Source organism: Nanorana parkeri, unplaced genomic scaffold (assembly GCF_000935625.1).
Source record: "Nanorana parkeri isolate BGI_ZX_2015 unplaced genomic scaffold, ASM93562v1 scaffold272, whole genome shotgun sequence".
NCBI lineage: Eukaryota > Metazoa > Chordata > Amphibia > Anura > Dicroglossidae > Nanorana > Nanorana parkeri.
Window position 1 is genome coordinate 305366 of NW_017306540.1, and position 14380 is coordinate 319745.

Sequence of the window (14380 nt, forward strand, 5' to 3'; positions counted from 1 at the left end):
ATTTTTAAAGACTCTCTCCAAAGTCTTGTTTTCGCTAGCAGGACCTACATTGCAACCTGCCATAACCCTGATGCTAGTCTGTGAAACATTAGAGAAATGGACCAAACTTGTGGACAGGGGATTAGCTTTACTCCGCACTAATCCTCTAATTGTGTATCATGCCGACAGACCTGCACTACAGTATAGCTGGGTTAATGGATATCCCTCATCTTAGTTCCCATATGTGTCTCCAACCAGGTAACATGCAGATAACTGTTTGGTTGAAATGTTGGGCTTCAAAGCAGGCATGTATGAAGCATTTACTACAAATCCCCTTCAAGGGACAACATCTCTTCAAAGCTGCCTTGGACACCCTGCCTTGGATGTCACTGGGAGTAAAAGTATTCATCTACCCCAGCAGAAGACGCCTAGGCATCAGGTTGAGAAAAATCACTCACCCAAGACAAAGAGTTACCTTCATTACTAAAAGACCTCAGCCTCAAAAGCCAAACCCAAGCCAGGATCCTAGTTTTACCACAAAAGCCCAAGTCCTCATTGGCAGGAAGGGGTACCCCCACTTTACAAAGTGGTGTGACATCTGTTATCCTTTGTGGGCACCTGGACAGACAGCATCCCAGATGCACTTCATGTCTACCAATCATTCTGCGTCAATGCTCAGATTAGCAGACCTCAATGTAGCCCTTGCGAGTTGTCTGGAGCAAGGAGTTATTGCCCCTGTTTCTGTGTTGGAAAGATTTCAAGGATTTTATTGCAACCTTTTCAAAGTCAAAGGGATCTCAAGGCACTGAAAGTCTTTATTCAATCCCAAAAATTCTGACTGGAATCCACCTGTCCTGTCATAACCTCCCTTCATTAGGGAGACATTCTGGCTTCTGTAGAAATTAAGGATGCATACAAGCATGTCCCTATTTTTCCAGCACATCAATGATTCCTTAATTTTGCTGTGAACCCTCAGCACTTTTAGTTTCAGGCTCTGCTATTCGGTCTGTCTTCCACACCCCCAATATTCTAGCCCTTTGCTTGCCTAGGCATTCCCTTTGGGGGGTATACAGACGACCTCCTGTTGAGAAACCAGTCGGTGTGGGACTTATCCAACAATCTGGTGGGGATGGTTCAGACCTTAAAAGGGCTTGGTTGGATCCTGAACCATGATACATTTATATTGACTTATTGCTTAGACTATCTGGGTCTGATCCAGGGCACAGCTTAGGCTAGAGTTTTCCTTCTGCTAGAAAAACTATCTGCTCTTTTTAGGCAGTCCCATTTGCCCAGTTTCACTCCAAGCCCCTGCAGCTCAACATCCTGGCAGCATGGGACATATTGGTTCAGTGTCTGGACCCCGACTGAAACCGATTCACCTGACACCAAAGACTAGGTTGCTCTTGACCTGTGGCTGAGGAATCCAGCCCTGGAGTTAATATCCTTCCTTTTGATATCTTGGAAGGTCATTACAATGAACGATAGCCTGACAGGCTGGGAGGAGTCATAGACACCTTGTCGCTGAAGGGAACTTGGACGCTGGAGGAATTCTTACTCTTGATCAACATTCTGGAGCTTCAAGTGATTCGGTTGTCCCCCTAAAGCCGGACATCTTGGTGAAGGGTCATGCAATTAGGATCTAATCAGACAATACCATGGCAGTGACGTGCATCAGGAGGAACCAGACGTCTTACCATGGCAGGTGAAGTAGAAATAACCCTGATTTGGGCATAACTTCATTTTAAGCCTTATCCGCAGTTAATATTCCCTGGACCAGGGGGAATGGTCCCTACAACTCTAAGTGTTCCAGAACCTATGTCACAGGTGGGGAACACTGAATGTAGACCCCCTGGCCTTTAGTTCTACCTGATCTACTCCTGTACTCCCCTGAAACACCTTCCTTATCTGCTCTGCAGGATCGAGATGGAGAGCATTCTTGTTTTCCTCAATGGCCCATCGGAGAATGTGCTTCTCCAACGTGATCAAATTCCTGGCAGACACTCCGTGGGCTCTTCCAGGCGATTCCGATCTTCAATCCCAAGGATTGGCTTACCATCCTGTTTACAGTCATTGGATTTAACAGCATGATTCTTGAAGCCCAGGTTTTGAGGGACAGGCACCTTTCTGAATAAATGATCTCCAAAATGTTAAAAGTCCACTTCCCAGAAGATATACCATTGTACATGGAAGGCATACTTCACTTGATGAAAGGAAATACATTTTCATCTCTTTGTGGGATTTAAAATTGGTTATCAAAGATCTTCAAAAACTGCCCTTGAACCTATTGGAGAATTTCCCCTTTCCACTCACATTCGCAATGCTGTGTTCCTTGCCACAGTTACCTCTACGAGGCATGTGTCTGAATTGGTGGCTGTGACCCATAAAGCAGTGCTGCTCAACCTTTTTTTCAGTCAGGGCACCCTTTAAAAGTATGCAACATCTTAAGACACCCTAGTCTAAAATGTAAAAAAATATAAATGTAAAAACAACTTGTGGTCCCCGACAATCTATACCAGACACTTATCCTAGATATGAGTCTGGTATGCCTTCACATCAGGAGTTCCCTTACCATCAGAATCCCCCTCTTTCACATAAGATTCCTCCCTTCACATCAGAAGTCACTCTTCACATCAGAGTCCGCAGTCCTCCCTTCACATCAGAGTCAGTTTTCATCACAGCACAGCAGCAGGTGGAGCAGGTCTGGACAGAGACTGACTTCTATCCTCCTCTTAAAGCTGTAGCAGTCCGACATACTGCCCACTATACCCTCACCAGATTAATGGCCCTAAAATTATTGCTCTCACTCCGATGTTTGCGGTGATATGTAACATGTGCGAAACAATAGGCGCAATCGTCGTTTTCGCACATAGGCACACCCGACGCATATCTGTGTGTGTATGTGGGGGCGGGGACTTAAAAATGTTATCTTTTTAAAAACATTTTATGCTTTATTTTTTTTTTGAATGATTCTTTAATTTTTGCATTACTTTTTTTTTTTATACAGACAACTTTATTGCTATTACATGGGGGGCTAAGAAGCCCCCTATGTGATAGCCAATTTACATGACAGGTCCTCTTTATGGAGACATCAGGGGTCTCCAAGACCCCTAATGTCACCTAGGAACCCCCAGAGAAGCTGATGAAGCAGAGATCGGATTCATCAGCTTCTGTAGCTGGAGATTGACACTGAATGTACAAAGTGATGTAATATACATCACTTCCTGCATTCGGGGACTGAGAGAAGATCAAAGGGAGACCGTATACTGACCTCCATTTGATCTCCTGTCACAGAGCTGTGCCGGCAGTGACAGCGGCGGCTAATACAAGCTATACGTCTCTAGAGATGCCCGATAGCTTGAATGTAAAGCTCCTGGCCGGCCGTGTAATTACAACGGAACCGCAGTTAGCTCTGTGACAGATTGACAGCTGTATGTCCCGGCCGTGTGCGGGGATGTACTCCTGGTACGGTACCGCGGGTGGGAGCGGCTCTATCTCGGGGGGGGGGGGGGCAATTGCCCCATTGGCCCCCCCTGGATCCGGCACTGACACTCACCGGCCACTTATTAGGTACACCTGTTCAATTGCTTGGTAACACAAATAGCTAATCAGCCAATCACATGGCAGGAACTCAATCCATTTAGACATCTAGACGTGTTGAAGATGACTTGCTGAAGTTCAAACCGAGTATCAGAATGGAGAAGAAAGGGGATTTAAGTGACTTTGAACATGGCATGGTTGTTGGGCCAGACAGGCGGGTGTGAGTATTTCAGAAACTGCTGATCTACTGGGATTTTCACGCACAACCATCTTTCCTGTTTACAGAGAATGGTCAGAAAAAGAGAAAATATCCAGTGAGCAGCAGATGTGTGGATGAAAATGCCTTGTTAATGTCAAAGGTCAGAGGAGAATGGGCAGACTGGTTCGAGATGATAGAAAGGCAACAGTAACTCAAATAACCACTCGTTACAACCAAGATATGCAGAATACCATCTCTGAATGCACAACACGTCCAACCTTGAAGCAGATGGGCTACAGAAGCAGAAGACCACACAGGGTGCCACTCCGGTCAGCTAAGAACAGGAAACGGAGGCTACAATTCACACAGGCTCATCAAACTTGGACAAAAGAAGATTGGAAAAACAATGCCTAGTCTCGATTTCAGCTGTGACATTCAGATGGTAGGGTCAGAATTTGTCGTAAACAACATGAAGGCATGGATCCATCATGCCTTGTATCAAGGGTTCAGGCTGCTGGTGGTGGTGTAATGGTGTAGGGGATATTTTCTTGCCACACTTTGGGCCCATGATGCTATCATGTCAATATGGACCAGAATCTCTGACAAATGTTTCCAACACCTTGTTGAATCTATGCCATGAAGAATTAAGGCAGTTCTGAAGGCAAAAGGGGGTCCAACCCAGTACTAGCTTGGTGTACCTAATAAAGTGGCTGGTGAGTGTATATTATAGCCATGCATTTCCAGGCACGTCTGCACCATGGAAAAACATAACATGAAAATCTTACAGTACCACTGATAGAGCCAAAAGGGCACCCCGGTTGAGAAAGACTGCTATAGGAATTGTTTTTCTGGTCTTTTACAGCAACAAAGTTGTATTAAGGCCTAGAGCCTCCTTTTTTCCCAAAGTGGTTTCTGTCTTTCACCTTAGCCAGGGCATGATGCTTTTATCCCTCTGTCCAGCCGAAGTACATCAGAAAGAGATTTCCCTTCATAGTTGGCATGTTGTTTGTGCTGTAAGTGTCTACCACTCAGCCACTGCTTCCACTAGAAAGACTGACTACCTCTTTGTCATCCCTAATGGTTCCTGCAAAGGGGAAGCAACTTCTTGTTCTAACATTTCTAGGTGGCTCAGACAAATTATGGTCTTAAATGGGGTTCCACCCTTTCCAGTCAAGACCAACTAGATCTGCGAGTGCCTCTTGGGCTTTCAGCATCAGGCAGCTGTTTAAATTTGCAAGGCTGACACCTTTTAGTGTTTTGTTTGCTGTGTTGCCCCCCTCAGCTGGACTGCTTTTGGACATCATCTTTCTACAACAGGTCTCATCCCTCTGTGTTTTTGGTCTTGCTCTCGGCATTGCTTGTTACAAAACTGAGGCATGCCAGGCTGGTCACTGTTTTTTTGATTGCCAGTCTCCATATGCTCCTGCTTGTGGCAATATAATCCACATGTCTCTGAATCCTGTGTCCCTTAATGAACTTCCAAGAAAAGGATTTTCTTGAGTAAAAAAAAACATTTTTTTTTCCATTTGCAAAAAACTTTGCCATGCTTTGTACCAGAAACATCATTTTAGTGCAATTTAAAATGGGACAAATATAGAATAGAATGTATATTTTTATATACAGAAAAAACACTTTAAAAAAAAAAACAAAAAAAGTTTTTGTCTATAGATTACAAAATAAAATATTTTTTCAAGACAACATGGCCAAAGAAAAGCCTAGATTGTCCCAAAAATACAATGGGGGGGATTTCTCAAAACTGGAGCAGACAGAAACTGGAGCAGTTACCCATGGCAATCAATCAGCTTCTATGTTCAGTTTGTTCAGCTGAGATTTGAAAATGAAAGAGAGAAGCTGATTGGTTGCCATGCACAGCTGCTCCAGATTTTGTCTGCTCCAGTTTTGATAAATTCCCCCCAATGTATGTTTACTTTGTTATCTAAAATAATGAAAAGCTATCGTTGAATAAACAAGCCCATAGTGGAAATATAAAATTGCTCTGATCCACGAGGGGAATAAAGGTACAAGAGCTGAAGTGATTAATTTCCCCCACCCCACCCCAGTATATACTTCATTCTTTCACTCCCACCCCACTTCACTTAGTGCTATGAGCCAAAGGAAATGCCTAGTACTATGGGGTATGGATGAGCATGTGGTGCACTCCATGTTACATTGCTCGGCAATTTCTGCTGTCACATGAGAAGTCATTAGCTCTGTGTAGACTACAATTCCAGTGACACATAGCTTACACAGAACATTCCTTCACTCTGGGCAGCTGAACGAATTAGTAAGAGGGGAAGGAAGGGTAAGTGCCCTGAAGTGCTACAATAAAGTGTACCTGTTATTTTGCCCTGCAATAAACAAGTTTGAACACACTCACCAAAAATAATTATGTATGACACAGATTGTCCTTTAATGTCCCTTGATAAAGGGTTCACTTGATTATAAATGGTTAGATCTCAGCCTCTAATATGCAAATCCATTGTTTAGCAATCTCCCTCTAGCAAGTAGAATAGAATGAATTAAGAAACTCACATCCACGGTAACAGCAGAGGCTTGCTCATCCTCCTCATCACTCTTCTTCCATTGCTTCTGTTCAGAACTGACAGGTCTTGTTTGGTAGCAAGATTTCCTCAAGTATCCATCATCACTTCCCTGCATCCAAAATCACAAGACAATTGTCATAAATATATCCACATACATTCTGCTGCCAATGCATTGCTGTTTTGGCCGGTGTCTCAAAGCTAGCTTACGGTATGGATATTTTTGGTTACAAACTCATTTTATAGATGAATGCTACCTAAAGATAAAATAATGCATACAACGATTTATTTCTTGACTCATGAGATATTTCTGAATCCAAGATGAAATTCTAACCCTAAAAGTCTGCATACACATAAAATTATGTAAAGTATAGCTATTACCAGAACTAAAAATGACATATACAGCGGTTTAGACATTAATGGCTGTGTGTTGAGTTATTTTGAGGGGACAGCAAATGCACACTGATATACAGTACAAGCTGTACACTCACTACTTTACATTGTAGCAAAGTGTCATTTCTTCTGTGTCGTCACATGAAATGGTATAATAAAATATTTACAAAAATGTGAGGGGTGTACTCACTTCTGTGAGATACTGTATAATGCAGTCTGTCAATAACATTAACACAGATGAGTTGGTTTTTCGCCGTCTCCCCTGTAACATAGTTTTATCACATGTTGCTCCTGCCAGTATTCTTTATTTTTCCACGATCTCTAACAGGGTGACAGCGTTGTTTGTTCTGCAATGAAGTTGCACAGCATTGTTGTCACCCTGAACAGGGTAATCTTAGATGGACATGTTGTTTTAAATGGAGACAAACAAATTATAGTGTAATAATTACAGTAGCAGGGATGCACTGATATATCGACCGAAAATGGCACTTTTGGCATGATGCCAAAAGTGCAATTTTCTGGCTGATACAGCAGTGCATCCATTCTTTCTCTCCACTCCACTGGGCACTGCTCTGTGTCCCATCGGGGGAGGAGAGAAACTGTCACAGGTGGCCGAGCGCTGCGGGAGGAGACCACTGTGAGCGGCCGTTGTCTCTCCTCCCTGCACCGCTCAGCCTCCTGTCACAGATCAGAGGAGAACAGTGTGTGGGCGGAGACAGCCAGCGCTGTTACAGGAGGCTGAGCTCTCCTCCCGCTCCGCTCGCTCAGCCTCCTGTGACTGCTGTCAGGATGGAGAGCGAGGTACAAACACTCAGCGATCAGAGTATGTTTACTATATCCTCAATTATGAATGAATGGGAGTGATCTACATCACCTCCTGTTCATTCATGTTTGGGGTTATAGTAAACATACTATCTCCAAGTTATGAATGAACAGGAACACTCAGTATAGAGGATTTCTGTTCATTTATAACTGGGACTCTGTGTCCTCAATCTTTTTTTTTCTATTTTAAAAGGGAAATATCAGGGCTCTATTTAGACCCCTAATATTTCCCCAAAGCACCTAAAAGTAAAGTAAAAAATAAAAATATTTAATAAAAAATGAAGAAATAAATAATAATAAATATTAAAAAGTTCATAAAAAAGTTTATAAAATAAATAAAATATTTGAAAAATTTGAAAAAGCTAAATTAAAAAAGATTTTCGGTTTCGACCTGACATTTTTTTTATTTCGGTTTAAAAATGTTAATTTCGGTGCACCTCTAGTTACAACAACTTATTTTTTTTTCTTTGGATATAAGGTTAAAGCCACATGAATAGAAGCTAATTTGAAAATCCCTGTCATTGATATCTGGTTTGATCCAACCCCTGTGACGGAAGCTTTTGCTGGACACCTTGACTGTTTAAGGTAGTTAAAAAAATAACAGATCTACTTACTGTACATGATCAATGGGTAATAAGGCTATGCTATGGGGGATGGGGGGTCTATTTAAAGAAGAACTCTGGGGGAAATTTGTATTAACCCTTGCCGTGGCTTTCCCCACACTGCAAGGTTTAACTGCTTGTTTTAGTCTAGGTACTGAAAACTTTTTTTTATTAAAATAAACAGACATTGACCTACTACACGGTGAAGGTAAATACCTACAAATAGAAAGGGAGGTTCTAACCCTTCCCTATCTGGTAAAAAACTAAAAAAAAAAATGGCTGTTAAAGCAGAACCAGCCAAATGTTTTTCTTAGTGGGGCTATGTGCGCACTGCAAAGATTAAGTGCTCGTTTTGTCTAGGAGCTAAAAAAAGTTATACTCTTGCTCTTAGATGGGCCCCAGCAGCCTCTCTCCCCCTCCGCTCCAGCGTTCTAAGAATCCTTGAGTCATCCCATTCTATACATTATATAGAATGGGAGGACGTCGAGGGACATACCATCTTTGCAGCGTGGGAGGAGAGAGACTTCCGGTACTTGAGTATCAACCAGCCAGCTCCGACGCTTAGGTAGACATATTTTTTTTTAGCACCTAGACAAAAAATGAGCAGTTAACTCTTGCAATGCAGGGGTAGCCTTACGGCAGGGGTTAAAAAAATCTTTGAAGAAGAATTCCAGGAAAAAATGTTATTAACCCTTGCAGCGGGGTTACCCCTGCACTGCAAGGGTTAAGTGCTCATTTATGTCTAGGTTAAAAAAAAAAGTTATACTCACCTGATGCTCTGAGCCAGCTTGTCTCTCCCCTTCCTCTGCAGCAGTCTAAGTTTCCGTAAATCATCACGCCTATACACAGTGTATAGATGTGAGGATGCTGAGGAAGATTCCAATGCTGCTGCGAGGGGCGACAGACAGCAGACAGGGCCTGTCAAAGCCTGCTGGCTCCAAGAATTGGGTGAATATATCTTTGTTATTTTTGACCTTAGGCAAAAACGAGCACTTAACCCTTGCAGTGCGGGGGTAGCACCACTGCAAGGGTTAAAAAAAACGTTTTCCTGGAGTTCTTCTTTAAACTTTAGATTTAGAGTAACAACAACAGATGGTATAATTTACACTGTGCACAGGTCTTAAACTACAAGAATCTAACACTAAAGCCATACTGTTCACAAACAACATGACGCGGAACATGTTACAAAATAACACAGCTGTCTAAATCTTGTTTTGTACAAGGCCAGACTCTTATTCTGAAAAGTGATATGTTGAAGGGTTTGTAAATGATAAAATAAGCAACAAAAAAAGGAATGGCAAAGTTTAGAAAAATGCTGTCAAAATGTATAATGGCCTAAATTATGAAATCATTGTGTCTTTTTTGGTGTCTAAAATCATTGTTTACCAAGCTCTCTGTGATTGAGCCAAAGTTTCTGCTGGCTTTGACCCAGTAACAGGAGCAGGAGAAGATGGAGCCTAAAGCTGGCTAGTGGCTATACATGTTGCAATTCAATTGTACAACCTCCTTTAGATCTTCCAACCAGCTTGGATAGAGATTAACCAGTTGACATCCGCGGTGTTAAACCCCCTTCCCATCCAGGCCATTTTTCAGTATTCAGCGCTGCGGTACTTTCAGGGCCGGCCTTAGGCCTTTAGGCGCCCTGTGCGAGAAAGCTTTACAGCGCCCCTCAGTGGCCACACCCTTTAGTGGCCACGCCCCCGTAACCACACCCATTTCCCCCAATATATGCACCATTTAAAGACTCCTATTTTGTTAAGCCGCAAAGAAACATATTAAAAAGTGTGATAAAAATAAAACTTTTATTCAACCATCCCCTGCCGACCCCCCCCCCCCGCACGCATGCCCGCCCCCTCGCCCGCCCACCTGTCTGTTTCTCCATGTATTGCATCAGAGCGGAGAGGCAGCTCCCTCCCGCCCTGAAGCAGCAAATAGGAACATTTGTTCTGGCTAGATGTAAATCCAATCACAAAAATCTCACATAATCTTTACAGCACTAAATGTGCCTGTATGACAGCCTAAACACGTGCCAAATTCACAGGCCTCATAATGTAACCATGAAACTTTCTTTACCTACCCTGACTGAGCTAAATCCTCCTTCCTTTGTGCCTTACGTGCTCCCCTTCCAGACACTGCAGCTCACAGTGGGAAGGTTTCAGCAATAGAGGCAGCACTGTCAATCCAGAAAGCAGTAGGCAGGAGTAGGTGTAGCCAGGTGCTGATTGACAAGCTACAGACTCGTGAATTAAAAGTGAGAATACTGATATCCATATCCCCTGCAAAATCTTCTCATCACATCGTACATGAGAGCTGCAACTCTGCTGTGGAATCAGGAGCAGTGCAGCATTGTTGCCAAACACACATCACAGGAAGCTGCATTAGGTGGACTTCACTAGGAGAATCAACAGGTATTTCTTGGACTTTGTAGGGGGATTAAGAGAAAACGGCAGATGCAAATATAATTACTTGCTGAAGCACAATTCTTTTTTCATGGGAGGCCATAGTTCTACTTTAATGTAATTTTTTTCACAAATAATAGCTGATTAAACTGCCATTAAGATCTTTGTTCAGGCACTTCCTGTTATAGGATAACATTGCTCTGTGCCTTTCTCTCAATAGCTCATCTGCATTGTCACCCCTATCACATGGGCTCTGGGTGGAGATTATTAGTGGTTGAGCCAGTGCTCATTACACAGACATAGTCCACCATTGTCACTATTGGGAAGCCCGTCCTGAGCAAAGATGCACAGCTCCCACTACAGCAAGAGCATACAGACAAAATGGGTTGAAAAGTGGCTGCAGGAGGTAAGCAGCACTGAGATGCAACAAAGGATGAAAAAAAATGTGTAAACAGTATTTTCTTGACAAAAAAAATGGCGATTGTTTTTTACTTTAGCAAACTAAGGGCTTCATTAATAAAAGTTCCCAGTATAGCTGGGCATGGCACTAGCACCCTTAAATGGTGCTGAAAAGTATAGGAATTCTTTTACTCCTCAGCGCCATCTAGGTCTGCTAGTGCCATGAAAACAGCATGAGCCCGGCTGTACACTTCTATAAATGAAGCCCCATGTGTCATCCATGAGGTTTACATCTATTTTAAGAGATTATACAATCTGATTCAAATATGTGTAGCCAGTATAGATGAAGCTGGGTTTGACCCAAACTCAGTTTGCCTAGGTTTGCCCAAGTCCACTCACAACTTTTCCCGCCACCTCCTCCCCCCAAGTCAATCCATAGTGGCAGATAGGGGTAGTTCACTGCCATTTGCATTGTAGCTTCAGAGCAGAGAATGCACCTCCCCGAAACCGACTGGGTTGAGAGGAGAGGAAGGCCGTCCGAGTACTGAGCTCGCTTGGCTGAACTGAGTTTGCACCGAGCCCAGTCTCATCACTAGTAGTAAACATTAAACTCAGTACTATAAGCATATCACTGAGAAGGGTTGTCTTAGGTTACATTTTCAATTCAGTCTGAGCTTAGCTTTCCTACATAGCACATCAGTATAAAAATATATAGACGTAATACAAAATTATCTTCTGCGGCTTCTATGCCATTCCATAATCTTATCTCTTATATATCTGTTATAATCTCTTATTGTACTGACATTCATTGTCAGATAAAATTGAAAGTTAAAACTGTGTTGTCTGTCTGACACAATTCGCTTAAATATGGACTGATAAACCTCTGAGAAAAAGACTGTAATATTTATATATCAAATTAGTTGTCATCAAACAGAGTATTTGTTGGCAATAACTGTCCACACACACCCGTACTAAAAGGATTTCCTCTTACTTCCTCTAAAAACGGTCTATTCACTATAAGGCACACTTAAACCTTTTCAAGCAGAACATTTTGTGCATGTGTGCTCTTCATCCGTCCTTTAGAAACTAATTGGCCATTTTAGACAATACTGATGGCCTAGGGCTGGTCCTCTTGGCTGTGATGGCATCTCCTTACCGAGGGTCTTGTGGCAGATGAGACAAAAGTAATTGCAGCATTGACAAGATATTGGTCATGCATAGCACAAGTGTGTCCTTTTAGTCTAATTAGACAAAGTAGACACCGCTCCAAGCTCACTCCCTTGATAGACTACAATGTCAGTACAAATTAATAAAATAAACGTGAGATTGTTGTCCATCACGGGAGTGAGCTTGGAGCGGTGGCTACTTTACAACAGACACAGGAACAAAAGTAGCCACCCTCCAGAAGGAAGGACAGTATCAGCATGAATTCAGAGATGTTTTGAGGATCTACAGCTGAGTGATGCACAAATAAGATACATTTTTGTTAATACTTAAAGTACTTGAATGCATTTTTTAGGTTTAACTCCTGAGTTTAGTGTCACTTTAAATAAGATCACAGGTAGAACAAAAGTCTCTGCAAATACAGCATGTCAGAAGATGGCTCACATTTACATTTATGTATATATTGTACTGATGACATACAATGAAATTCCAAAAAGGGTTCTTCCTCCTAGTCCAGTGATGGTTCACAGATGATGGAAATTGACTGAACTTTAAATAAGAAGCATTTCTAGAGCACATGTTTTAAATATATAGTGAGGTCATAGAAGTTTGCAAGTTTTGTCCTGCCCTGCCAGCTGTCAAAATACTTGAGCAATGCCTGCACCTGATTTCCACCCAACCTCTTCAATTTCTCAGTCAAAGGATGTCCCAAGGGAGCTGGCAGACAGGGCCACCTTTTTATTGAGTTTTGGCCAATTCATCAAGAACAAGTTGAAATTAGCTCAGTGTTATAGCCAGCTTTAGTCTGGTTCATCTGTGTGGCGTGAGCGCTCTAAAACCATGCCCAGGCACAGTTAAGCATACCATGCCCAGGACCGAATGAAAGAGGTGGTCTGGGCCACAGTTCATTTGGAGTCTTGCACAGTTCACTTCAGTGTGAGTACAAACCGTGCCTGAGTACTGAAATCGCAATGATCAAGAAGCGCGGAAAGGCGATTCACTGTGGTTGTGCTGACAAAGGAGATGATGTAAACATACCCAATAATGCTTCCTCGTAACATTGTGTGACCAGTGGGGAAGTTGGGAGGGGGGATAGTCGTACTTGGGCACAGTTGAATTCAAACTTGTTAGAACACCCTAGAAATGATAAAGGACTCACTTGAAGGTTGAGAGACAAATTGTCAGGGACCAGAGTACCTCCAGGTGGTGCTGGAACCTGGTCCTGCAATTCCGGTGCTCACCTGCAGGTGTCTCCAGGCAGCCAGGGGCTGTCAGGTACCAGACCACCACTGGGTGGTGCTGGAACCTGCAATTCACAGTGAGGTTCAGCCTGTTCACACGACGTCCGTTTTGTGTGCTGACCTGATCCGTACGCTCCTGCACTCAAAATGCATCCCAATGTATCCCTATGTGTTTTATGGGCTACAGTTCTCACGTGTGCAGTCCGTTCAGGTTACGACAGAAAAATACTGCATGTCACATTTTGTACGGTCAGGAAACGCAAACGCGTCAAAAACGCACTGCAGCTAACATACTAACAGCCCCAAAACGCGACCAAAACGCACTGCATCAGTAGCACCGCGTCTGCAGATTCGGACCTGATCAGGACATGAAACTCATGTGAACAGGCCCTCACTAGCCCTGTTATTGTCTGTCTGTGATTTTGCTATTTGTATTTAGTTTGGCTATTTTATGTTACTGGTGGGTGTTGGTGGGGTTGCTTATGTTTATATGATTTTGGTATGTCTATTAAACTATAAGTTCATAAGCATTATCTGGTGTGGTCACGTATTTCGTCCTCCCGTACAGATACCTGCATGCCGTGTGGGGACACCCGTGCATGATATCCTGACACAAATTTACATTGTTCAACAAACACACAAAAAAGGTTTTGGACATTAAGACAGAAAGTGGAATATCTTTACCTTTGTGTTATCAGCAGGGATGTTCTTTTCCTGTACAAGATCACAATATCACAGATGGAGTAGTCTCCAGTAGCTGCCTATCTATTAGCCTGGAGAAGGGAGGATGGAGGAAAAGTGGGAATCAGGCAGCTGGGAAGTGTTTTTTCCTTGCTGTGTCTGTGTTTTTTTGTGGAGAAACACACAGCTTACTAGCACACGCAAGGGGGGCTCTATGGGACCCTGCATGGGGAAGAGACTCTAAAACAGAATATTAAGGCCAGTGCTCAGGTGACCAGCTGATTCTACAGGAAACTAAAACTTTTAAATATCAAGAAACAGCATCCATTGTAAGTGATTTATTCAGCATTTGAAATAGCTTAAAAGCCTTTTGACTTTAATATCCCTTTAACAGTTAGCCTCCTCTCTCTTGTTATATGCCGTG

At 42.8% G+C, this 14380-nt stretch overlaps 1 protein-coding gene and 1 long non-coding RNA gene across 3 annotated transcripts in view; one reads left to right on the plus strand and one right to left on the minus strand.

Annotated features, from left to right (window-relative positions):
- The window catches only part of ATG10 (autophagy related 10), a 130584-nt gene that overhangs the window by 88433 nt on the left and 27771 nt on the right, over positions 1–14380 (minus strand). For both annotated transcript variants that reach the window (XM_018557210.1, XM_018557209.1), the window contains exon 3: positions 6248–6367. In XM_018557210.1, coding sequence (XP_018412712.1) covers positions 6248–6367 — 120 coding nt within the window. The remainder of the gene's footprint in view (positions 1–6247; positions 6368–14380) is intronic.
- Positions 4134–12419, plus strand: LOC108787613. Its single transcript, XR_001941269.1, has 3 exons — positions 4134–4219; positions 4365–4367; positions 12409–12419. It is a non-coding gene; the product is annotated as an uncharacterized LOC108787613 (long non-coding RNA).